This window comes from Pangasianodon hypophthalmus, chromosome 17, assembly GCF_027358585.1.
Source record: "Pangasianodon hypophthalmus isolate fPanHyp1 chromosome 17, fPanHyp1.pri, whole genome shotgun sequence".
Classification (NCBI taxonomy): Eukaryota; Metazoa; Chordata; class Actinopteri; order Siluriformes; family Pangasiidae; genus Pangasianodon; species Pangasianodon hypophthalmus.
In genome coordinates this window covers 8,328,510-8,356,185 of record NC_069726.1, presented here as the reverse complement: position 1 = coordinate 8,356,185, position 27,676 = coordinate 8,328,510, and the positions used below count along the sequence as shown (strand labels likewise).

Genomic DNA, 27,676 nt, shown 5'->3' with positions numbered 1-27,676 from the left:
ACATTTCGAATTGGTCGATGATCAAACTCATATATTACAGTTCAAAGTGAACTACACTATGCTCACAATAAATAGCAATTGATTCTACTGTAGAATTGTTAAGTAATTGCTCTTCAAAATCAGTGGATCTGTCAATATAATTGAACCAGGAGGCTATTTTGATTAATTATAAAAGGGACATTTCAAATTGGTAGATGATGAACCTCACTGACATCAGTTCATAGTGAGCTCCTCTAGAGAGAGAGAGAGAGAGAGAGAGACAGAGAGAGAGAGATGATAATTTGTGTGGTATAAAGACTGTTGCGTTTAAACGCAGAGACTGATTTGGTTTAAACGGTAGGGTACAAGCTACTCTTTTGTTAGGGCGCTGTGGTAACATCGCGGAGCGTCTGTTCAGCTGATAAAGAAAATGTCCTAGTATTTGTAGGGAAGGGGATTCCTTTTTTTTTTTTGTACGAATTTTTTCTCATGTTTTGTGGTAGATAGGGAGGAAGGGCAGCGACCTGTCGTTATTTTTGCTTAATGCGTTTTTCTTTTCTTTGTGAGGTAAGTTAGTTTTGGTAAAAAGTTAGCGAATCTTTTTTTTGTTTGTTGTTTTTGGGTCCCGTTCCGGAGGTAATTGTATTATTTAATTAGTTATTTTCATTTGTTTTCTTTTATTGAAACAAATTAATTTGAACAAAGACTAGATTAAATCGGCGTTATCAAAACGCCCAAATGAATAACCTGTTGTCTTGAGTTGTGATTTTGAGACGAGATTTTTCCTTTTTTTCCTTTCTTATATATATTAGTACGTTTTCTCATACCCCTAGGCCTTCGGGAACGTAACGACACACACCCACACACAAGCACACACAGAAATACGTGAATGCATATTATAAAAAGTTTACAACATTAATACTAACCAAAAGGATAATATAAGAACAAGTAGAAAAGTTTGCTCTTTTACTACAAACACCATTAATGAACTAAATAATTAAGCAAATTTAAAAAAGAAACAAAATAAATTATATATTATCAAAATAGCCTCCTGGTTCAATTATACTGACAGATCCAATGATTTTGAGGAGGTATAACTCTACAGTAGAATCAATTCGTCTTTATTGCGAGCATAGAGTACCTCAATTAGAACTGATCTGAGTGGGTTTGATTGTCTACCAAAATGTCCCTTTTATAATGAATCAAATTAGCCTCTTGGTTGAATTATATTGACGGATCTTGTGATTTTGATGAGCAGTTACTTAAAGATTCTACAGTAAACTTAATTGATCTCTATTGTGAGCATAGAGTAGGTCACTGTGAACCGATCTGAGTGGGTTTGGTCCATTTCTAATACTTTGAAATAGCTTCCTGGTTCAATTATATTGAAAGATCTTGTGAGTGTGAAGAGCAATTACTCGAAAAATTCTTTAAAATACTTGAAAAATACTTAAAAATTCTATAGTAGAATTAATTAATCTTTATTCTGAGCATAGAGGAGCTCATTTTGAACTTTGATCGTATACCAATTTGAAATGTCCATTTTATACTGGATTGAAAAGTGCCTCCTGGCACAATTATATTGACAGATTCACTGACTTTGAGAAGCAAATACTTTAAAATTCTACAGTAAAATTATTTCATTATTACTGTGAGCATAGAGTAGGTCACTGTGAACTAATTTCAGTGGGTTTGATTATCACTACCAATTTGAAATGTCCATTTTATAATGAATCAAAATAGCCCCTTGGCGCAATTATAGTAACAGATCCACTACATCATATCGGGCCGCAGTATATTAACGCTCTCTTTCCGCTTTCGGTGTTATTACCGCTACGTGTCTAAAAACCGCGCCGCTGAATTGCACGAGCTGCTAGATTAACCGTTGTTTCAGGAAGAACGGATGGCTTAACCGCGTGGCTGCAATGGCAGAAAGCAGAAGACGCATTAAGTTGTTTCAATCCAGTAAACAATATTGAGAAAATATGACAAATTGATGACTTTCAGTATTATCAGCCTTGGTATTTACGCAGTAAGCACGAAGATGTCTGGAAGATATCTGGATGTCTGGAGTAGATCGCGTTCTATTTTAAGCGTCTTGGTTTAGATCGAGTGAAGGTCTCGGAGCTTCGCCTGTGTCATATGCTCAACTGATTTTTTATTTTTATTTATTTCCAAAAACCTGCGCGAGAGCTGCCCTTCACCAACGAAATTTACCTCAGGCTGAGCATCAAGGCTTAGCAACGCCGGAGGCAAGTTACTGTTAATATGACTTAAGTTTTATATGTTCGGTGTCTTGAAATCCGTTTTATGTAAGATTTTGCCTTGTAGCTAGTCTGTATCTTAGCAAATTAGCGTTAGCTAACTAATATCATATTGTTGAGTAGTTCATTTTGCTAACCTAGCATAAATCAATCAATCAATCAATCAATCAATCTAGTTTATATGGATCCTAATCTAGACATTCTGTCTAAAATCTGTTTTTGTAGGTAAAGCTATCCAGAATTATGTGCATGCATAAAGTGAGTTTAGGGACACTTTTACCTGACTGGATTAACACCAGTAACCCACTCTGAAAGTTGAATCGGATGATTTTAGGAAAAAAAAGGGGCAAATAGTGCCTATTTTGCGTGAGTCCGGTGAGTCTGTTCAGGTCTTTTTTTTAAAAAAATATGGGGAATTTAACGAGTTTTACATTATTTCCCATCTTATGAAAGTATGATCATTAAATGTACAGCAATGCAAAACTTTGCATCAAATTCTTTTCACAATCCCAATCTGCATGTGTGTCCTGCGCATGTGTGTTTGAGTCATAATGCACTCCTATAATACAATGGGTATGTAAGGAAACACAGTTCATCCTACAGATTTCAATAGGGGTGGGATTAGATTCAAATAACTGTTTCTCAGGCCTTAAAGCCAATCAAGCTACAACATCTTTACTTATTACATACCTCTGTATTGGGTTACTTTGTTACATTGAGCACATTAAGAGCTAAGATGTGGAGAGACTAAGTGAAACAATATGCATGTGGCAAAACCAATATTTACTAACGTTGTTGTCAGATGGTTTGCTCTGTAGGTTCATGCATTGTTTGATGCTACAAATTAGCCATTGAGTCAAACCCATTGTAGATTATTAATATTTTAAGCTGTTTGATGTTAACATAGGTATATTATTTAATATCATTTGTTTTCCAGATACTCAGTATTTAAATAAGGCAGTGTATTGTAAATTTGGTCCTGCTTTGTCCCAGGGAACAAAGTATAAAATGTTAAAAATTTGTATAAAAAAATTTGTATAAAAGTTTGATGCCAAACTTCAATTTTAAATTAAATAGTTTGCATAAGGGGAAAAGACGGAGGTATGATGAGATACTGCTCAGAAATCCAGCTGAACTCACTGATCAGATGAAGCTAAGAACTATCGGAACATGGCCTGATATTTTAATGAGCACAGTTGATTGGTATCTCACAGGACCTCCAGCCTGCTAAACCCATAAATACAGGGAACCTAAATGCAGCATTAGCTGCCGATATTAGCTACTATGATATTTAAACTCCCTGTGAAATTATTTACTCATAATCCAGTGCAAATCTACAGAGAGGTGTGGGTCTAACATAATAAAATTATCTTTAATTTGCTTTATGTATTTATTGTCACAAATTTTTTGTTATAGAAATCACACATTTCTGCATATGATGTGGTGATAGAAATGTCAAGCATGAAAGTACATACTGTATATAGTTCTGTAAATGATAAATCTATGAAAATATACAATTAGCACTACCGGTGTATCATACTATTGTATGGTTGAGGTTATTGTGTAAAAACAGGTTTGCGTAAAATGAATTTCAGTGATATTCAATGTTATTTGTATAGCACTTTTAACAATGGACAGTGTCACAAAGCAGCTTTACAGAAATATATAATTTCCGGATATAATATAATGAACAACTGTGTTAATTAACAGGTCAGCGCAATGCTGGGGTGCACTGTAAAACCCGATAAGTTAATATAACTCAAAACATTAGTTGAAACTGATTACATAAAAAACTTTAAGTGAGAATAACTTAGTTTTGTAAGTCAAAGAAACACTTTTTATTAAGTAACTTTTACAAATTATTTTTAATTGACACTAACTTGACTTTGCAAGTTATAGAGACAGTTCAAAATCAAAATCAAGTATTGTTAACGTGTACATATTAATTACATGTAACAAAAAGTAATTAGTTGCTCAGTAAAAAATTTTTTATGTCAAGTTTACTTGTAGTTTTCAAGTTAGATGAAGCTGTATACACTCTGCTGTAACTTAAAATTTTGCTTAATTGCAGCTCAAAATTGTATAATAGTACTTAAAATTTTTTTGAAACTGATTACATAAATTGTTTTAAGTAGCTTTAACTCAATCTGTTGATCCACACATTTTAACAAAAGATTAAATGACAGATTAACATAGGCAATTAAAATGCAAAATTTAAATTTAAATAAACCATTGCTCAAACACAAACTCACTCAAAAATGTTTGACTATTGGAAATAACATTCTTCACAAACAGTGAAACAGTAAGAAAAACTGCCTTAAAATTTTTAAAATCTCACTTCTAGAAGTTGACAACATGAATAAAATACTTGAGCACAGTATACTGTGATTCTGATATTGTTATTTATCGCGATTTTGTTTTATGATGCAGTATACAGTACGTTCTATCACCCAAATCCAATCACTTCTATCAGATCCATCAAAAGTTACATCAAAACAGTAACATCAGAAATTCAAATGACAGTGTTTTAAACATAGTACAAATGCTTAAGTAAAGGTTTTTGAGCCTCACTTCGATTTGTGTACAAATGGTGTGGGATATGTAATTTTATCAATGCATGATTCATGCATGTCGTTTTAGTGGAAAATCACTTAACAGACCGTTTGATGGTGAAATAATGATGGTGAAGACTGTCCTTCGTTACTTAAGCAAAGTGAATACCTTACAAATTCAAAGCACTTTCAAATGTGATGCTAAAGGTAAACATATGTATGTAAATAATCAAACAGGTATATTACCATAAACAATTCTGCTAACTGATAACCCACATGGACCTAATTAACTTACAGAGATCAAAGTAATGGCCAATTGTTGTTGTACTCCTTCACAACAATAATTCTTCAAGTTGAACATGAACACATTCATACTCAAATGTGAGCAATATAACATAACACGTTTAAAATATAAAACAAAACAAAAATACAAAAAGTGCAACTTCCATTGCTTTAAAGTATTACAAAAGTGACTGTAGTGCATGTGCACCATCTTCAAGTAACTTACTGTCAGATTACTCCACTGCAAAAAGGTCATTTTTAAGACTCAACACCCTGGGCCTCAACTTCCCATCATCTAGGCCCATCAAGACTTTCTGGATAAAGTCAAATGTGTTGGCCAGGTCTTTTGGGTAACTCAGATGCAGGACATAAATGAGTGCAAAAAGCATGATAAATGCATCAGCCAAGGTGGTGCAATCAATAACTACATTACCCTCAATCACAACTGCAATCCTCTCTGGGGAGAAGAATGTGGCATCTGTTGAATTGGTGTTGACTGAGAGGAGTCCAACTGGTATGTCATCTATGCCTGGTTCTTCAGACTGCGTGACCTGAAGATAAGAGGAAAGCTACCTTACTTACTCCAGATTGCCTATGCTATCTCCAAAAGGCTGTCTGCAAAAAATACAACAGTGACATAGAGATGAGTGACAAATTAAAAAACCCTGAATGCTTGAGCCTTATAGTAATGGCGTTCAAATCAAGTTTAACTGACTTACCTGGAGGTCATAAATCCTGAACAGCTGATCCAGAACGTCAGCTACTTTCCCTGTGCGAGCAGCCTTCTTCCTGAATAAGTTCTGAAGACGGGGGGCATGTTGGTCCAACACAGCATAGAAGAGGTTCTTCAGATTCATGTTTGTGATTCTGTGAAATTAAGCACAGATCTGCACGAAACATTAAATACATATTTTACATACATTGCAGATGAAAAAATCATGAAAATCATGAATTTATATATATATATATATATATATATATATATATATATATATATATATATATATATATAAATATATATATATATAGTATATTTATAATATACTATAAAGTACTGTGCAAAAGTCTTGGGCCACCATGAGATTTGTTGTTTTGGCTATGGTATTATGATTCTTAGTGTAAATTTAGCCAACAGCTTCTGTAGCTAAAGTGACAAATATTTAGTGTGACCGAATATGGAGAGGTCAAATAGGAGTGGAAGACTGTCAAAATCTGATGAGATGTTTCTCTGACTTTTTTCTTTGAGAGACTGACAGAAGTCAAGCAAGGACCTGGCTCAGCATCTGCCAAGTAGATGCTTCCACAGTCTCAGGAACCTTGATCAGGAATGGTCTTTGTGGAAGGAAAGCGGATAGCAGATAACCATTTTATGTGTTTCTAGTTGTTCTAATGTAAAAACTGAGAAATAAATTGCTAAAATAAAACAAATCTAATGGTGGCCTAAGACTTATAAATGCACATCTTTACACTACCACAACTCATATGCCAAGTTTTAAACCTGTATGTACATTTGAGTATACCTGACCAAGCTACCATTGACACAAAAGAATTACATTTATCTACTCAAACAGGTGTACTAAGGACAATATTTTCACCTGTCACTCCAGTTTAAGGGCAGGCCAGCATTCAAGAATGTCACCAACAGGCAGGTCATCATTGATGACCTCTTTCCGCTGCAGGGCAAAGGTGGTCTGCATTAACTTTGTGATCATGGGAAGATTTTTCTCACTTATCTGAACTTCGCCTACAATTTGCAGTCTCAATTGTTCAAGGCTCACAGCATTTTCACCTCTTGGGAAATTTGGAAGGAAATTCACTTCTGCCCTCTTTGGTCTTTTAATGTTAGTGTGGGGAGCTTGTTTGTCTGGGTTGTTTCTACTCCTCTTACCAGAATTTACCGCCACCTCATGAAATCCAGCCCGACTTAACTTGGTGCGGTAGTTCCCCATCTTAAACTTCAGACTGTTTTTCCAACCATACTACCCTGTCCGAGATCCTGGCTCTGTTGCTGAGTGACAAGTGCTTCTGCTACCATTGAAATCTCCTTATCATTGGGGTATGCTTTAAAACTGTGCATTTTGGCTGCAAGGGTTTCGAGGATATTATGTTTTTGTCCCCTAGATAACTTGAGAGTTTTCCCTGTTCTCTCATAACCAACATTTCCCTCACCAAGGATGAGTTCTACCTCATAAGAAAAAAGTGGGCACTGGAAAAACATCAGGCCATCTCTCAGTCCTGTCTGGAGTAATGGTATGGGGCAATATGATGGTGTCATCTGATGCTACTGAACTGGCATCACTCTCAGACCTTATAACTTCTCAGACCTTCTGTAGAAGCTCCTCAGTATCTACAAGGGAACATAGCTGCCCATCGAAATCTGGATCTTGGTATGATAAAACTAAAGTCAAAGTCTAGCTTAAACTTTTCTTTGATCATTGTTTTTAGCTCATCCACAGATGGTGGCCGTGAAGACAAAGTCATCTTCCTGAAAATGTCTGTGGAGGTATGGACATGAAGTAGGAAGTTTTGAGCTGCCATTTTCTATTATAAGAAAAGAAAAGAGAGACAGTAGATAAATGAGTAACATTTGTAACAACCACGATTTGTTCTGAATAAATTACATTAATTTACAGCAAATCTTCAGTCTCAAATGCATACTGTTTGCAATAAACAAAATCAGATAATTAGTCTTTCAAGGCGTATTGAGGTGGGAAGTTTCGTGTTTGTGATTTGTGTTCATTTTTTCCCCACAATTATCCAAGAGACTGTTCAGGTCCTCACCTAAAGAAACATTTTAATTCTGTAAGTCTCTGCCCATCAATATTGTAAGCTGTGAGACTTACTGTGTCATTTAGCTCTGACAGCTGATGCACAGAGAAGCTGCTTGATGATGTCAGCTCAAAGGACCTTAAGTGCTCACTGTACCAGCACTCGTAGTTCCTGCAAAGAAAGGAGGCAGAGTTGTTCACAAGTAGTATATTTTCAATCCTGCTGAACTTTGGAAGTCCTCCTGCCTGGCCTGCAGAAACAAACATTCCATTTGCATAGTCTGTTCCATTTATGGTGACCTTTGAGGTAGTATATATGTTTTGGCTATCTGTCTTTGTCTTTATGAAGTCTTTAACCACTTCTGGCAAAGTGGCAACTTGGACAGAAGTGACACTTGATGCTTGTGTGTGGGGTCTGAAAAATAATGGAGCACTGAGATGATACGCCATCATGTGCTGATGTCTGGTAGCGAGAGTTTTCAAGACATTGTCAATGTCAATGTCTTGTCAGCACTTCCAAAATTCAGCAGTGTTTCCTGACTTTAAGCTCCGACCCAAACATCATTATATTGAGCACTACCCAGAACTAACAAAGTGTTTTGGGCCTCTGGTTCACCTATGGACCATAAGGTTTGAAGGAAAACATTGCCCTGTCTGTGGTCACTTATTTTAGTCTGCATGTACTGGATGGATTCCTCCGTGAAAGATGGAGACAGTACCAGCTGCACAATTTCTTTCAGATCCATCAGTATGGCCCAAGCTTCATCTCTTTCAGGAACTTTACTTCCTAACATGAGTGGTAATAACCTCAGTAAAGTTGAATTTTCATGCCCATTCCCACCAATACTTAGTTTGGCTGCAAAGTTCTTTGGGATTTGTTGTGGTTTATCAAGCCTGTCGAAGTGCTGATATGGGAAGGTGCGTATTTTTGTGTTCAGAAACTGAAGAGTGAAATACTTAAGTCGAATCATCTCACTTCTGCACAATGCCAACTCAACTGGCACAATACCTACAAACAGGTCATGAAGTATATCAGGTGGGAAACCTGTGATGGGATGGAAATGCTGCAGCACGTTCCTGAGAACACATTCACCTTTAACACCAAGATGACTTGCATTTTCTCCTTGCACAGCTTTCTGCACATGAAGATCATGACAGGCTCTTGTTCTCATGCTAAACTCTCCTTCAGAAACTTCAGTGGATTGTATCTGGTTTGCAGTACAGCAACAGAATCTGAAGACATACTGTCCTCGAAAAGACTGCACAAAGTCTGCAAGACCGTGGGCAGCCATATTATCAGCTGCAACACACAAAACAGTTCTCCTGACACACAGTCCAAGAGTTTCAATGAAAATGCCATCTTGCTCAAGAGTGTGCAAGTCTTTCAACGAAGGTGACAGAACATTTTCATAACCACACTTTTGAAGGTCAGATACTTTGCATAGCAGAGCTAGCTGTATGACATGTAGGCTGGACCTATACTGACTGGGTATATTGGCAAGCAACCAATATACTGCACAAAGTTTGTGGATTTTTCTAGCTTTTCCTAAAGGATTAGCTAGTTCAATGTCATCAACATACAAAATCACTGACAATTTCAGCTCTCCAGCTGCTGACAGTAACTGACTTTCTTTAAAATATGTTCCATCTTCATGAGATATGTACATCCCGGGTGGAGATGGTTTAACTTCTTGAATCTTGTCAAGAAGATCTGTATTTTTAAACATTGTTTGGAGCATATGTAGTATTGGAACATACACTGCTGTGTGTCCACTGGAATCTACAGTATATTGCATTGGCATTACCAGAGGGTAGTTACTCCTCACAAATGTTTTCCTCCTCTTAGCAGTGGACAGCTCTGCACCTTCCATAGTAGCACTGACAAAGACATTACCTTGCATCATAGCTTCCACTAATTTATTGAGAGAATCAAACAGACTCTGGTGGATTATACTCAGGAGCATCAATCTCAGGAGACTTCTGAAAGGGACCAGCCTCATCACATTCAGCCTGACTCTGCATTGAGTGGTCAGCGTCTATCAAAACAATCTCATTCTTAAAATCTGAGACTTCACAATCTGGATGATTCCTACTTTTGTGGGCATTAAAAGAGGAATACACATTAGTACGGTAGTGACAGTTTTTAAATGGACAATCCACCATCTCGTGTTGTTTTAAATGTGTCCTCAAATGGCTGAGAAGAGTTTTTTCATTAAATGATTGCTTGAATCCACACACTCGACAGATTAATGACACACATCCCACCTGACTTTCACCATGCACAACTGTCTCAGAATGTAACCGTGTTAAGTGAATTTTCAAAGCATTTACTGACTGAAATGTGCAGACACAGTCATCATAGAGACAAGGTAATGGACTGACTGTGGAGAAACTGCTATGATGCAATATAGTTTTGTTTTGATAAAAGAGTTTGATAAAACTCTTTGATAAAAGAGTACAGTTACTTGAACACTATCGTTTTATAAATTAGATAAACATAAGTCGGTCTGGATAAGGACATCTGCCAAATTCCATAGGTGTGAGGTGTGTGGTGTGTGCATGCTGACCTGTGATGGACTGGTGTCCCGTTCAGGATATATTCCCACCTCATGCCAAGTGTTCCCAGGATAGGCTCAGGATTCACTGCAACCCCTTGCCAGAATGAAGCGGTTACTGCTCATTAGTTTCCTTTTGCTCAACTTTCTCCTGCCTAGTTTACATGGGAAAATGGGAGAATTGGAAATGTGCACAGTGACAAATTATTCATACCTTGCACATGAATATTATATAATCACAAAATTGGTTTTGAGAAAACAGTTAGAATTAGAAAGCAATCTCTGATGTTTTCTGGGTCTTTAAATAATCAAAATAGTGGTTTTAGACCATTAGTAATCTTAAAATTATCATTTTACTTGTGTTTTCTAACCACCCTTAAATAGCTAAAGATCTGATTCTAACTGTACATATAAGTAGTCATTAAATTCACATTGTTCTCTGTAGCAAATAATATTGTTCTCTGTCTCTCAATAATAGTTGTAGTGCTGACCATGCTGTAATCTGATTTATATGGACTTTCTGAAGCTGCAGATTGCAAAAACAGTGCAAGATATGTTAGACGCAGTGAATGGATTGTTTATACTAATAAGTATTGTTTACAATTATACAGGTCTTCTTGAGCTGTTTACTGGACTGATGGATAAACTAATTTGGGAGGGATTTATTATGGGTTTTGCAGTTACATGAACATCAGTACTGTGTAGATGAGCTTGGTCAGGGGAATCCAGTCTTATTCATAAAGGATTAGTGTGGCTGAAGGTTTTCATTCCAAACCAACAGGAGCACACCTGCCATAAAAACCATTGCCACACTGGTCCTTTGCTGAAAACTTGGGAATATTTTAGGTTGAGTTTCCTACAATCATGGGAAATTTAAGGTAGCCATTTACTGGCATGTTTTTAGTGGGAGGGATTTGTAGAACCCAGAAGAAACCCACATGGACATAGGAAGAACATGCAATGCTATGTACAGATAGTCCAAGGTCATTTTCAAACTGAGGACCCTGGAGCTGTGAGGCATCAATGCTACCCACTGCAGCACCCTACAGCACCTGAACAATTCCTTGGCCCAAACTAAAAGAATAAATTTCCTTATTCTTTAAGACAGGGGTTCCCTGACTTTGGTGGCCAGATGGAGGGAAAAAAAATTCATGGGCCACAGACTGACTGTAATGATACAATTTATCACCACTAATGCTGCATTTTTGTTCACCTCAGTAGGTGAGTTTTAAGCACTTTATGCTGAATGCTTGACTGAGTTGTGTAAAAGATTTCATTCAAAAGTAATAAATTAAATGGGAGCAGTGATGTTCCTGGGGGTGAAGAATTGCTGTCAAGTCTGGTGTAACTCTTGTTGTGGAGACTCAAAGCATGTTGCAAAGGTGACTGACAGTTATCTTGGACCTCAGTCAGATCTTGTTCTGTGTGTGTGTGTGTGTTTGTGTGTATACACCAATCAGCCATAACATGACCACCTGCCTATTATTGTGTTGGTCCCCCTTTTGCTGCCAAAACAGCCCTGTCCCCTCAAGGCATGGACTCCACTAGATCCCTGAAGGTGTGCTGTGGTATCTGGCACAAAGACGTTAACAGCAGATCCTTTAAGTCCTGTAAGTTGCGAGGTGGGGCCTCCATGGATCGGACTTGATGGCCAGCACACCCCACAGATGCTCGATTGGATTGGGGAATTTGGAGGCCAAGTCAACACCTTGAACTTTTTGTCATGTTCCTGCCAAAAGAGGTCACTTCCATTAGGGAATACCGTTGCCATGAAGGCGTGTACCTGGTCTACAACAATGTTTAGGTAGGTGGTATGTTTCAAAATAGCATCCACATGAATGCAAAGTTTCCCAGCAGAACATTGACCAGAGCATCATACTGCTTCCGCCAGCTTGTGTTCTTCCCATAGTGCACGCTGGTCCCATCTCTTCCCCAGGTAAACGATGCACACTCACCCGGCCTTCTACATGATATTAAAGAAAATGTGATTTATCGGACCAGGCAACCTTCTTCCATTGCTCCGTGGTCCAATTCTGATGCTCACCTGTCCATTGTAGGCACTTTTGGCAGGGGACAGAGGTCAGCATGGGCACTCTGACAGGTCTGTGGCTGCACAGCCCCATACGCAGCAAGCTGCAATGCACTGTGTTCTGACACCTTTCTATCATAGCTAACTTTAACTTTTCAGCAATTTGTGCTACAATATCTTTTCTGTGGGATCAGACCAGACGGACTAGCCTTCACTCCCCACGCGCATCAGTGAGCCTTGGGCACCCATGACCCTGTCGCTAGTTCACCGGTTGTCCTTCCTTTGACCACTTTTGGTCGGTACTAACCACTGCATACCGGGAACACCCCACAAGGCCTGCCGTTTTAAAGATGCTCTGTCCCAGTCATCTAGCCATCACAATTTGGCCATTGTCAAAGTCTCTTTAATCCTTACCCTTTCCAATTTTTCCTGTTTTCAACACATCAACTTTGAAAACCGACTGGTCACTTGCTGCCTAATATATCTCACCCCTTGACAGGTGCTATTGTAATGAGATAATCAATATTATTCACTTCACCTGTCAGTGGTCATAATGTTATGGCTGATCGGTGTATATATATACAGGTGAAGTCAAGGGGTAGGATATATTAGGCAGCAAGTGAACAGTATATTTCACTTGCAGTTAGTTCTTGAAGTTGATGTCTTGGAAGCAGGAAAAATGGGCAAGCTTAAGGATATGAGCAGCTATGAAAATGGCCAAATTGTTATGGCTAGACGACTGGGTCAGAGCATCTCCAATCACCGGTTCACTGGTTCTCCTTCCTTGGACCTCTTTTGGTAGGGTCATGGGCGCCCAAGGTTCATTGATGGGCGTGGGGAGCAAAGGCTAGCCCAACCGATCCGATCCCACAGAAGAGCTACTGTGACATAAATTGATAGAAAGGTGTCAGAACACACAGTGCATTGCAGCTTGCTGCGTAGCTGCAGACCAGACAGAGTGCCCATCCTGACTCCTGTCCACTGCGGAAAGCACCTGCAATGGGCACATGAGCATCAGATCTGGACCATGGAGCAATGGAAGAAGCCGGCCTGGTCTGATGAATCACATTTTCTTTTACATCATGTGGATGGCAGGGTGCGTGGGCATTGCTAACCTGGGGAAGAGATAGTACCAGCATAACCTATGGGAAGAAGGCAAATCGCGGAGGCAGTGTGATGCCTTCGCTTCCTGCGTATGGGGCTGCATAGCTGCAGACCGGTCAGAGTGCCCATGCTGCCCCCTGTCCACTCCCGAAAGAAGCTGCAATGGGCACGTGAGCATCAGAACAGGACCATGGAGCATTGGAAGAAGGTGGTGTGTGGGACGCACTATGGGAAGAAGGCAAGTCAGCGGAGGCAGTGTGATGACTTGGGCAAAGTTCTGCTGGGAAACCTTGGGTCCTGGCATTCATATGAATGTTACTTTGACACGTACCACTTACCTAAACATTGGTGCAGACCAAGACCACCCCTTCTTGCCAACGGTGTTCCCTAATGGCAGTGGCCTCCTTTAGCAGGATAATGTGCCCTGCCACACTATAAAAATTGTTGAGGAATGGTTTGAGGAACATAACAAAGAGTTCAAGGTGTTGACTTGGCCTCCAAATTCCCCGGATCTCAATCCGATTGAGCATCTGTGGGATGTGCTGGACGAACAAGCCTGATCCACGGAGGACCCGTCTCACAAATAACTTCTTGGTGCCAGATACCACAGCACACGTTCAGAGGTCTTGTGGAGTCCATGCCTCGACAGGTACGTTTTGGGGGCACAAGGGGGACCAACACAATAGATTATTGTGCTGTATTGCATTAACCGTTTAGGAATTACAGCCATTTTTACATAGTCCCTCCATTTTCACAGGCTCAAAAGGAATTGGACAAACTAACAGGCTGCCTGAAGTCTGGAACCCGTGAGTGTGTGTGAAGTGAACTGACTTGTGGCCAAGTATTGTGACCCATACTAGGAATTTGTGCTCCGCATTTAACCCATACAAGTGCATACACACAGTAGTGAACACACACACACCGTGAACACACACCCAGAGCAGTGGGCAGCCTTTTTTGCTGTGGTGCCCGGGGAGCAGTTTGGGGGTTCGGTGCCTTACTCAAGGGTCTCACCTCATCATGGTATTGAGATAGATAGATAGATAGATAGACAGACAGACACACAGACACACACACACAACGATCAGCCATAACATTAAAACCACTGAGAGGTGACGTAGATAACACTGATTATCTCATTACAATGGCACCTGTCAAGGAGTGGGATATATTAGGCAGCAAGTGAGTCAGTTCTCGAAGTTGATGTGTTGGAAGCAGGAAAAATGGGCAAGCATAAGGATCTAAACGTCTTTGATAAAGGCCAAATTGTGAGGGCTAGACAACTGGGTCTGATCATCTCCAAAACGACAGGTTGTTTGAGGTGTTCCCGGGATGCACCGGTTAGTATCTACCAAAATCGGTCCAAGAAAGGAACCAGCTAACCAACGTCATGGGTGCCCAAGGCTCACTGATGCATGTGGGGAGCGAAGGCTAGCCTGTCTGTTCTGATCCCACAGAAGAGCTACTGCACCACGGATTGCTGAAAAGGTTAATGCTGACTATGATAGAAAGGTGGCAGAACACACAGTGCATTGCAGCTTACTGCATATGGGGCTACGTAGCCTCAGACCGGTCAGATTGCCCATGCTGACCTCCTGCCCACCACCAAAAGTGACTACAATGGGCAGGTGAGCATCAGAACTGGACCATGGAGCATTGGAAGAAGGTGGCCTGGTCTGATGAATCATGTTTTCTTTTACGTCATGTGGATGGCCGTGTGCATCACTTACCTGGGGAGAGATGGCACCAGGATGCATTATGGGAAGAAGGCAAGACTGTGGCGGCAGTGTGATGCTCTGGGCATGTTCTGCTGGGAAACCTTGGGTCCTGGCATTCATGTGGATGTTACTTTGACACGTACCACCTACATAAACATTGTTGCAGACCAAATACACCCTATTCATGGTGATAGTATTCCCTAATGGCAGTGGCCTCTTTCAGCAGGACAGTGCACCCTGCCACATTGCCAAATTTTTCAGGAATAGTTTGAGAAACATGACAAAAAGAGTGCAAGGTGTTGACTTGGCCTCCAAATTCCCCAGATCTCAATCCAATCGAGCATCTGTGGGATGTGCTGAACAAACAAGTCCACTCCATTGAGACCCCATCTTGCAAATTACAGGCCTTAAAGGATCTGCTGCTAACGTCTTGGTGCCAGATACCACAGCACACGTTCAGAAGCCTTGTGGAGTCCATGCCTCGGGTCAGAGCTGTTTTGGCGGCACAAGAGGAACCTATGTGCCGCCAACATTAAATCCAACTGCCTAATATATAGGTTAACAAGAGAGAGTGGCTTAGCTGGCGGAGCTTGCAACACACACAATGCCTGAACTTGAACGAGGTGAAAGTCGCAATTTAGTGACAACCCCTTTTAAATCCCTCTGAATTCTGTGAAGAATACTAATTTTGCCAGTGTGCTGAAATCTTTTGCATTCACTTTTTTTTTTTGTCTTTGGTGCTTACGTGATAACGTAACCCAGTGCTCATACTAGGAACCTTTTTTTTTTTTTTCTTTTTCATATTAAAAATGGACAGGCCTGTTATAAGATTATGGCATAGTGGCTCATAATTAAGTCCAATTACTTTAAAATGTCTCCTTCTCATAAACTGTGCTGTTATTAATGGATAGGACTGTGGCTCTGTTTTCTGGTTATCCAAGTTCATCAGTTAAAGGGAATGCGTATACTGATCCTAAAAAACTACTTTAAAATTGTGCACTTTATGTTGATGCCATACAGTCATTCTATTGTATATCTGTCTTCCTTCCTGATATACAGCAGGTTCAACACACAGCTGGTATGATAAGGAAGCAAGTTCATCTAGATTCTACTGAGTCGGAAGAAGAGAGACACATAAAGGATAGCATAAATCTGATCAGATAGGGTATTCTAAACCATTTAACAATATAATTTTATACACTTTTTGTTTGTTATGAAAATAAATAAATTATTATATACTTAGTAAATAATTTCCATAGCCATTGCGTACATTACACATACATTGCATACTATTAAATTTTTTTAATAGTCATTGCATACTATTAAATTTTCATATATATATATATATATATATATATATATATAGATATATATATTAGACAGGCTCATAAAAGGTTATAAACACACATATATATATATATATGTGTGTTTATAACCTTTTATGAGCCTGTCTAATCGTTTGTATAGAAATAGATTCTTATTTATTTGTTAGTATAGTTATATTACAAGCAAGAGCAATATTTAGGGTATTAGAGACGTACTGAAAATCAACAAACGCCCTAAATAAGACATCTACCGGATGAAAACGGAGAGGTCGCGAATTTGTGCTTATGGAATACTTGGTAGTAGCTCGAAAGAAAAATAGTGGTATCACTCATCCCTACAATAAGGCCTTTATATGCGTTGCTGGGGAGTAGAGGCGCAAGTCAAGGGCTACGCGCACTTCCGTTTATGCGCACATACGTGCATGGGATGCCGTGATGTAAACAAACTTGTGAAAGTACAGTGGCCGAATTAACTCTCCGATGCAAGGTATCACTGTTTTTTTGTTTTTTTTAAACGGATTTGAATCTTTAACAGTTATTTTTTAAGAGTTTTGTTTGAAGAAGTTAGCGGTAAGTCAGTCAGACACTGGTAATTTTCCGACGGGCACCGGGAAGTGAACATGAGGAAAAAAGACTCAGCGATTGGTTTTAGCCAAACAGTAACACATAAATCTTGGATTATGAAAAATAACTAAAACTATTATAACATGTATAAAGTATCTGCTTTAGTCCACAAGAGGTTCTGCTCCGTGAGTACATTTCAAAATAAAAGTCTCGTCGACGCCACATTACTCCATAAGAGAAAATACAAGAATTGCAAGAAATTTTTTTTAAGACCGCATGTGCATCTTCACTACGTCGCCAGGAGGTCTCCGAAGGATTTTTTTCACTGCGGTCACGCCATTTGAATTTTGGAAAAGCTCGGTCAACTTATCAACTGTTTGTAATCGCTATACACGTGTACATTACATTTCACGGTAGCCAAAAAAATCGTGCAGAAAAGTCAATAATCTGCTGATAAATTAAAATTAACATGCCTGTCATCCTAACTGTAAACGCAATGGTGATGTGTGGTGGAAAACGTGTTTTAAAAAAAAAAAAAAAAGCTGAGTCGTGACGAAGCCCCAAGAAAGGCTCTCCACGTTTTTCATTTTCTCTTTTTGTTTATTCATCTTTATTATTAGTATTATGAACACTGAACAAACAGAAAGCTGTGTGTGTCAGGCGATTGCGTTGACTACACGGAAAGCTCGGCTTCGCCTACAGTTCCATTAAAATGCAGCACTGAAACGTTTAGCGTGTCTTTTGCTTGCTCCCAGAGCACGTAAAGCTCATAAAAATCTACTTTAACGCACTTTTACAGTTACAGGCCTGAGTGGTTACTGATACTGTTATACTGCAGTGAACTTAAAACACTGACCCAAAATTTTGGACTAAAATTGCAGTACAGTGGACAACAGCAACATGTACAACATATATGTATGAATGTGTGTGAGTATATGTATGTAATTACACACACACACGTACGTATATATAGGGGCGGACTTAACCATAAGGCAAAGGTCGGCAATTGCCAAAACCTATATTAACTTATAGTTAGGTTTTTTTTTGCTTTACTCAAATTATATATTTTTAAAACTCTATCGCTAAAATGGCATCAGAATGCTTCATTTTTAGTGTTGCTCAGGAGGGTGCACCCCTATTCCACTGGACTATTCTATTATCTCACATTACTGCACAGCTGCGGAAATGACAGACAGACAGTGTTCAAAGTAGATGGAGCGAAGTTCTGTGAAAATTAAGCGAAACTATCGAAGCGGGAGGAAAGCAAAAGGATTATAGCAAAGTTCCCAAAGGTAACAAGCTTTTTTTGTGACGCATACTGACGACGCAAAAGCTGAAGAGCAGAAAGAAGCCGAAGTCAATTCTTGCGAGACTACGTGTGCTAGTAATAGCAATGCTAGTGAGGACATCATCACTGTGTGAGGAGTGCTGAGAAGAAATTACAAGTAGGTCTTAGATAAATAAGGAGTGACAAAAGGGTGGAACAAGAGATGTGGAGGGCCCCATGTCTGTGTTTGCCTTGACTAAATCTGCCCCTGTATGTATGTGTATATATATATATATATATATATATATATATATATATATATATATATATATAATATAATATATAATGTGTGTGTATGTATGTATGTATGTATGTATGTGTATGTAACACCTCCAGAGTTGCAGGGTTTGGGGTTTGATTTCCGCCTCTGCCCTGTGTGCATGGAGTTTGCATGTTCTCCCCGTGCTTCGGGGGCTTCCTCTGGGTACTCTGGTTTGCTCCCCCAGTCGAAAGACATGCATTGTAGGCTGATTCGCATCTCTAAATTGTCTGTAGTGTGTGTGTGTGTGTGTGTGTGTGTGTGTGCGATTGTGCCCTGCGATGGGTTGGCACCCCGGATGGAATATACTAATCATTTAAAAGGTTTTTATTTAAACTTTGTAAAATTTTTGTTAATTGTCAACATTTTGAGCATTCTGACACTAACTTTGTCAGAACAGAACAAATATTCTAGTACTAGTTTTCACAAAAGTATGTTTCACATATGCAGATTACTTTAATTGTAGTGGACGGGGCATCAGGAACCGAATCAGAAAGAAATTTTGCGGTACACAGTATTTTCCAAGAGTTATACTTGGTTTTGTGTGCAAACATTTATAGCTGCCCCCAGTGCCCAGTTTAAGTGAGATTGCATCAGTTACTAGTGGATCTCTACGTGAACGTACCATTTAATTATGGCAACAGTAGTGCAATGGTAACCCTGTCAAATGCCTGCCAAATGGCTACTGAAATCTGATTGGCCAGTGATGACGAACTTTCTAAATTTCAGCCTAAGGTTCATGAGAACCAGCCACCTGAGCTCTGCCTCATGTATGATTACATCACAAACTTTGCATAGGACCTCAGAATCTTGTCTAAATTATCATAAATTTGAGTGGGCGGTGCTAAATAGTCCAAAAATTTTATAGTACACCTTAGGTTCCAAGAGATATGCTTGTTTTTGTTTGTGCAAACACTAGTAGCGGCAGTTTGAATAAGATTCTATCAGATAGTACTGTGTCCCTCCCTGAACCTATAATTCAAGATGTGATTGAAGTGTAAACTTTGAGCTTTAATTCAAGTGGTTTAACAAGAATATTGCATTAACCATTTTAGGAATTACAGGCATTTTTACATAGTTCCTCTATTTTCACAGGCTCAAAAGTAATTGGACAATTGCTTTATAATCCATTTCATGGCCAGGTGTGGCTTGTTTCCTCATTATTCTAAGACAGATTAAGGAGATAAAAGGTCTGGAATTGATTCCAAGTGTTGAATCAGTGAAGACAAAACAGACCTATCAGAGAGATAGCACAAACTTTAGGAGTGGCCAAATCAACAATTTGGTACATTCTTACTGGTGACCGCAGCAACACCAAAAGGCCTGGAAGACCATAGAAGACAACTAAAGTGGATGATCGCAGAAGTCTTTCCGTAGTGAAGAAAAACCCCTGCACAACATCTAACCATGTCAAGAACACTCTTGAGGAGGTAGGCGTATCATTGTCACAATCTACAGTCAAGAGACGCCTTCATGAATGTAAATACAGAGGATTTACCTCAAGCTGCAAACCACTGGTAACACTCAAGAACAGAAATTCCAGATTAGACTTTGCTAGAAAACATCTTAAAAAAGTCAGTCTGCCCAGTTCTGGTATTCTGGTACAAAATTCATTGGTCACATTAAACCAAAATTAACTTGTATTAGAATAATGGGAAAAGAAGATTATGGAGAAGGAAAGGAAGGGCTCAAAATCCAAAGCAAACCACATCATCTGTAAAACATGGTGGAGGCAGTATGTCTACCTGTTGAACTGGGTCACTGGTGTTTATTGATGATGTGACTGCAAATAGATGTAGCAGGATGAATTCTGAAGTGTATAGAGCAATGCTTTCTGCTCAGACTCAGTTAATGCTGCAAAACTGATAGGATGGTGCTTCACAGTACAGATGGATAATGACCCAAACTTTGCAGACGTCCTCAGTTCCTTGTACTGAAGATGTCTTTCACTTTTGGTTCAAATCCGTGTCACCAGTCATGAATTACAGCTATTTGAGTAATCCAGCTCCACCTCCTTAGAATTGAGTAATGGTGGCCATATTGTTTACAAATGTCAACATGTTTTTGATAATTGAGTTTCATACTCTGCTGAGTAGTTTGCCACCATAATTGTGAAGATGGGCCAAAAATCCTAGGACTAGTTCACAAAAGTAGATTTTGTAGATTATGCCAATTATCAGAAATTTAACTCTATAAACTCTATGAACGCAGCCCTGTGTCCAGATCTCATGATGTCATTTTCTCGGAATAACTCCAGAAAGATAGAAACAAACAGAGAAAACTGCACAAAAGAGTGGACAAGCTTTCTTTTGATGCCTAGTTAATGTCTGTATACCGAAAGTAAACAAGCGAGCTATCCGAGAAGCGAGCTTGCAGTAGATGAGGGAATGGTGGCAGCAAAAGCATGACAGTACATGGAGGACAAGCCTACAAAATAGGGCTATGAACTTTTTGTCTTAGCTGAATCCTCTAATGGCTACACAAATGATTTCTTTGTGTATAAAGTCCCAGGCTTGTAGGAACATGATCTAGTAGAGATGATTGGCTGGTCAGTGTTACTCAGCTGTATATTAAGCTGGAAGTTGCCATCATTCCAATTGTAAAGTTCTGATAGTAAATAAACACGAAAGTAAAATCATGTGTACAAGGGAAAATTATCAACTATCTTGTAAGGTTTGCAGAAAACAATCTGACTTTTTTTTTTAAAGCTTTTTTTTTTTTAAACTTGGTTTTCTGGAGGAATTCGTCATTCCATTATTCAAAATTGCTACAGTAGAAAAACATGAAAGTTATGAGTATTGGAGAAGATGCTCTTTAAATTTTCAGAAAACAGTTTGCTTTAATGATTTTTCTGAAATCGTGAATAGTGGCACATACAGAAGTGAACTGCCATTTATGGAGGATTTGGCTATGCCATTATTCTAAAATTCCTGCATGTCATGAGTACTGGAGAAGCTGTTCTTTAAGAATACATTACATTTTGGAGAAAAGGTTTTTTAAATTAATTTGATGGAAATTTAAATATATATAACTGAACATATAGTAATGAATGGCAATTTTGGAGGAATTTGGCCACCACAATATTAAATTTGTATAGTCAGTAGTACCTGTTAAACTCTTCTTCAGGATTCATGTAGAGTTTGATACAATATAATGTGATTTAATAAACAATTAACAATAAAAATTATAATTTACCAGCATAGTTTGGACTTTTCTGTGCAATAAGCAAAACATAGGCTCACTCTGAAAACCTTCTGAGGGCCAGCTATATTCTTTTTGGGACGTTAAACCACCCTTTTTCTCTAGCATGTGTGAAATTAAGCTGAAATAATGAGCGGGGTTTTTATTTTTTTTTTACTGCCACTTGCAAACTGGTTTATGTAAAACCTAATCTACATGTGCAAAAATATTACAGAGTCGGTAGGTTGATCAAGCATTTCCAAAGTGTGAATGGCATGACCACACTATCTTTCAGCAATATCTAACAGATATCTGTATTCACAATGAAATATGAATTACATAAATCAGCTCTTTTTAAGATGTTTATAAGATGTTCATAAATTATTGATGCATCTGGATTAAACAGGCCAGACATAAGCATATTATTAAGTTATTCTCCTACTGTCCATACAGGCTCACTACATTTACTAGGGTCAGAGCAGTGCATAAAATCCTGCAGATAAGGGTCAAGAGCGTCCATTAAGGTTCACATCAAACATCAGAATGGGGGAAACGTGATCTCTCAGTTTCTGAAATACTCAAACCAGCCCGTATGGCACTGACAACCAAACCATGATCAAAGTGACTGAGATCACATTTCTTCCCTAATCTATGTTTGATTCTAAAACTCTTCAACTATATGATTTTATGCATTGATTTTATCAATGTATATGTGTTCTTAAACAAAGTGGCTGGTGGGTGTAAATAAAAGCCTCTGAGACAGTTATGCCACTTTCTAGTGAGAAGGTTTGTGTTATAAAACTTTGGCCATTTTTGAGGTGCCTGGCATGTCCGAAATCTCACAAAACTTGGAACAAATATCAGAAATGGTGGTCATTATGTTCTGGCAAAAGCCTGGATTTGGAAGTGGGCTGGGGGCTCATTAGCACCCCCTTTGACATTTTTCTTATTTTTGCATGTTCATAAATAAGAAAAAGTGATATCTTGCACCAAGACATTAGCAGCAGATCACTTATGTCCTATAAGTTGCAAGGTGGGGCTTCCATGGATTGTTTTCCACCACGGATTAAGATCTGGGGAATTTGGAGGCCAAGACAACACCTTGAACTCTTTGTCATGTTTCTCAAACCATTCCTGAACAATTTTTGCAGTGTGGCAGGGCACATTATCCTGCTGAAAGAGGCCACTGCCATTAGAGAATACTGTTGCCAAGAAGGGGTGTACTTCGTCTGCAATGTTTAGGAAGGTGGTATGTGTCAAAGTAACATCCACATGAATCCCAGGACCCAAGGTTTCTCAGCAGAACATCCCACTGCCTCCGCCAGATTGCCTTTTTCCCATAGTGCATCCTGGTGCCATCTCATCCCCAGACAAGTGACGCGCACACCCGGCCATCCACGTGATGTAAAAGAAAATGTGATTCATCAGACCAGGCCACCTTCTTCCATTGCTCAGTGGTCTAGTTCTGATGCTCATGTGCCCATTGTAGGCCCTTTCAGTGGTGGACAGGGGTCAGCATGGGCAATCTGACCAGTCTGAAAGGTGTTCTGACACCTTTCTATCATAGCTAGCATTTACTTTTCAGCAATTTGTGCTTCAGTAGCTCTTCTGTGCGATTAGAGCAGACAGGCTAGCCTTCGCTCCCCACGCACATCAATAAGCCTTGGGTGCCCATAACCCTGTCACTGGTTCACCGGTTGACATTCTTTGGACCACTTTTGGGAGGTACTAACCACTACATACCAGGAACACCCCACAAGACCTACCATTTTGGAGATGTCCTGACCCAGTCGTCTAGCCGTCTAACCGTCTAGCCCAATATATCCCACCCCTTGACAGGTACCATTGTGCAAGATAATCAATTTTATTCACTTCACCTGTCAGTGGTTTTAATGTTGTGGCTGATCAGTGTATGTTCAATGATGGGGCATAATCACATGTACATGCCAAAAGTTTCTGACCTCTGACTAGGAAAAACCAAAGAAAACCACCTCAACTTGAAATTGCTACTTGGAAATTTGGGAAGGAGTTCAGCATGTGATGTCAACATGGTCACTCACAATATCAAATATTAAATTAATTTTGGCACAAAATACCTCCCATGCGTATGTGGTCTCATATTGGAATGGATTTACTGATAATATACCTTGGACAAAAAGTAACGTGTTCAAAAAGGGCTATGCCCCAGGGCATGGTGTCTAATGTATTTTGTATGTCAGGCTTTCACATACAAAATGTGAAAATTTTGTATTTTCAAATTTTAAAGAATACACCTGTACATTTTTAAAGAATACACCTATTTTTTAAAAATTGCATTATAATTATCCTTCTGACTGGAACATAGCTAAAATCCATTATAATTGCATTAGTGCCTTTTAATGGCCATGGCAGCAAATGAATCTGTAATTAACATATTAACATATCTGAGCTGTCTCACTCTTTTGAAGGGTCATTTGTATGGTTCATCCAATATCGGTACAACAGTGTGATGTGGGATGTATTTATTTTCTGGCCATTTGTCTCCGTTTCAGATGTCAAGTGGAGAAGAGTCAAACATTTCTAGCTACTACTTAGATGAGAAGGCTTTCCATCTCTGCTGCAAACTTTTCCTACAGCACTCGGGTGTCATCAGAGACGGATGGAGTTGGGCAGAGGTCAAGGTGTGGTAAAATATCCCTTTTCAGATAGGAATTTTTAAAGCAGACCTGAAAGATTAAATAACCTGCAAAATATAAGATGTCCAGTTTGCATGAACAGTGTAACCCAACTATTTCTCTGATTTAGGGTGGTGAAGAAGGCTACATAAAAAAGACTGCTATAATGCCTGGAAGATTCTGTTCTTTGCCTAACCATAAAGCTGATGATGGGATGAGTGCTCTGACAGGAGCAGTTGAGGTAAAAATCTGCAGTGCATTTCTGTGTTAATTTGTTAATGCTTGTTTGGGGCAATGGCATCCAACTAATTTTGAAGCAGAATGATACCCACATAAGCACAACTATGGCCAAAAGTATGTGGACACCTGGTCATCACACCCATATGTGGGCCTTCCCCAACCTGTTGCCACAGGGTTTATAGCACACAATTGTCAATTAAGAATTCCTGTTTACTGGAACTAATTGGCCTAGCCCAAACCTGTTACAGCATGACAGTGCCTCTGTGCACAAAATGAGATCCATAAAGATATGGTTTGCCAAGGCTGGTGTGGAAGAACTCGAGTGGGCTGCATAGAGCCCTCTCCTCTATCCTACTGAACACTTTGGGGATGAATTGGAACACCGACTGCACACCAGGCCTTCTCGTCCAACATCACTGCCTGACCTCACTAATGCCGTTGTGGCTGAATGGGCACAATTCCCCATAGCCATGCTCCAAAATGTAGTCGAAAGTCTTCCCAGAAGAGTGGAGGTTATCATAACAGCAAAGGGCTACTAAATATATAATGGGATGTTCAACAAGCACATATGGATTTTATTGGTCAGGTATCCACATACTTTTGGCAATATAGTGTACATCTTTTAGATGTCTGTGTGAAGTCTTTGGTCTTTTTTAGAGTGTTTGCTCATCTTCAGTAAGTTGCCAAGATGCCATTGTTGTCTCTTTCAGTTATGTTGAGCAGACATATTTACTATGTTATTTCATTATAAATTATGTGATTCAGCTTTTTTATTTCTTCATACATTGGTGATATGTCTGGTTTACATTTTTAGTTATTCTCCTCTAATACTGTCCTAATAAGTTACATTACTACTGTTTATTGCATGAATTATTATTATTATTTAATTATTATTAATAAAGCTACCTATCTTCCTTCCTAAATGCATTAAAATTAGACAAAGTATTTACAAAAACTTGAATGTTTTTCTTTCTTTTCACTGTTCTGTATGGAAAAAAAACTAACAATTACAAGTAACTCCAAAATGCATTACGCTTGCCCAGGCAAACTGTTTGATATAATATTGAAGTTGGGCATCATACAAACATTTTTAACACTTGTGCTGTGTTATCTTGGACATGATTCTTACAAAACATTACCTTAGTGGAAATAAGCTGTGACAAAACGATGCATGTTCAGTTATAACAAAGTACCCTTGTCTGTTAATTTCAGAGTGTCTGGGAAGCAAATTGTAAGAGATTAAAGAAACAATACACCAATGTTAACATCACACAGGTTAAAATAATAACCTACAATAGTATTGACTGAATGCCCACTTTGTGGAGCAAACCAAGTACATCACATAGGAAAACTTCTATTTTTAGTAGTTTTTTTATTTAATGCAAAGTGTCTTGGCAACTCTCAGCCAGAAATCTCCCACAGACCAATGCGTCCTCTCTGATGCGATGTTAGAAAAGCAGGGCAGCATGTTTCATAAAGATGAAGCTGATGATGACATGCAGTATTCCTGTGAGTACACAGCTCACTGCAGCTTGAGAGCCCGGCACAGCATCTCAACAGGTTTGAGGTCTGGACTTTGACTTGACCTTTCCAACACCTTGATTTTTTTACTTTTTTTGCCATTCGGATGTCGATTGCTGGTGTGAATTCATTAAATTGAAAGTGAAAGTAATTGATGGTCAACGAGTTCAGCTCAACGTTGCGCTCTCCTTCCCTTCTTCTCAATTATTAAGGATAGGTTATATTGAGTGATGCAGGACACTCAAACTAAAGAAGAGATGACCCAGTTATTGGTCCCGAAAAGCCATGCGGCTTCTGTTCCATGAGGCTCATCATAATCCCATGGCGAGGTAAAACAATGAACCATCTAATGACTCATTTTTATTGGCCGGGCATTCGCAGCGATGTTTACAGGTGGTGTCGTGAATGTCAGCTGGTGAATCTGCCGGCCACCCCAAAAGTGCCATTGCGCCCCCTTCCGTTAATAGAGGACCCCTTCGAAAGAATTGGCATGGACCTCATTGGGCCATTACAAAGGTGCCCACGAAGATATACAACATGATATCGGGAAGCAGTGCCTCTGCGCCACATCTCAGTGTTGTGGAGGCACTCTTCCGTGTTATCTCCTGAGTTGGAATCCTGAAAGAGACCCTGACTGACCAAGGCGTGACGTTCATGTCATGGACACATCACATTTGCACCAGCATTCAACATCTGTAGACGGATGGGCTGGTCGAATGGTTTAATCAAACGCTTATATGATTCCTAAGTTCATTAACAATGCAGGGAATTGGGATAAGTGGCTCGAGCCCCTGTTATTTGCAGTGCGAGAGGTCCCGCAAGCCTCCACAGGGTTTTCCCCATTTGAATTGTTGTACAGGCTCAAGCCTCATGGTGTCTTAAACGTCATTAGAGAAAATCGGGAGGAGGGCCCTTCTAACAGCAAAAATAAAATTCAGTATGTTCTTGACCTGAGAGCAAAACTCCACAATTAACACAGGAGAATTTGCTACAGGTGCAAGAATGTCAATCGTGGCTGTATAACAGGGGTACTCAGCTGCAGGAGTTTGTGCCGGAAGATAGCGTACTTGTTTTACTACCTATGTAGACCTCCAAATTACTCGCAAAATATCAAAGACCCTTTGAGGATACATAGTCAGGTGAACGGATAGAGGCAATGTACTTCAAATATACCATCTCAATCTCCTCAATCTGTCCTGAGATCCTTGAGACAGGTGGGACTCACAGCAAACCCAAAGAAGTGTGCAATTGGGTGGGTGGAAGTATGGTATCTATTTGTCCCCAAATTAATAAGACAGCAGCAGTTTTGGCCTGCCCAAGACCCAAGACCAAAAAGGGGGTGAGGCAGTTCCTTG

The 27,676-nt window shown here is 39.3% G+C and overlaps 2 protein-coding genes across 7 annotated transcripts in view; one reads left to right on the top strand and one right to left on the bottom strand.

Moving 5' to 3' along the window:
* The first annotated feature begins 1,981 nt into the window (after nucleotides 1-1,981).
* The window catches only part of atg10 (ATG10 autophagy related 10 homolog (S. cerevisiae)), a 70,523-nt gene continuing 44,828 nt past the window's right edge, over nucleotides 1,982-27,676 (top strand). Inside the window, exons 1-3 of one of the 6 annotated variants that reach the window (XM_034312469.2) lie at nucleotides 1,982-2,231; nucleotides 24,438-24,566; nucleotides 24,691-24,801. In XM_034312469.2, the coding sequence (XP_034168360.2) occupies nucleotides 24,438-24,566; nucleotides 24,691-24,801 (240 nt within the window). In that variant the 5' untranslated portion in view covers nucleotides 1,982-2,231. The other 5 variants (XM_026944008.3, XM_053241206.1, XM_034312468.2 and 2 more) reach the window with 5 other exon arrangements.
* LOC128320857 (uncharacterized) lies at nucleotides 6,151-11,123 on the bottom strand. The gene is made up of 2 exons (XM_053241200.1): nucleotides 7,921-11,123; nucleotides 6,151-7,618 (listed from the first exon to the last, which is right to left on the bottom strand). The coding sequence occupies exon 1, from the start codon at nucleotides 9,843-9,845 to the stop codon at nucleotides 8,388-8,390; it is 1,458 nt and encodes a 485-aa protein (XP_053097175.1). The 5' UTR covers nucleotides 9,846-11,123; the 3' UTR covers nucleotides 6,151-7,618; nucleotides 7,921-8,387.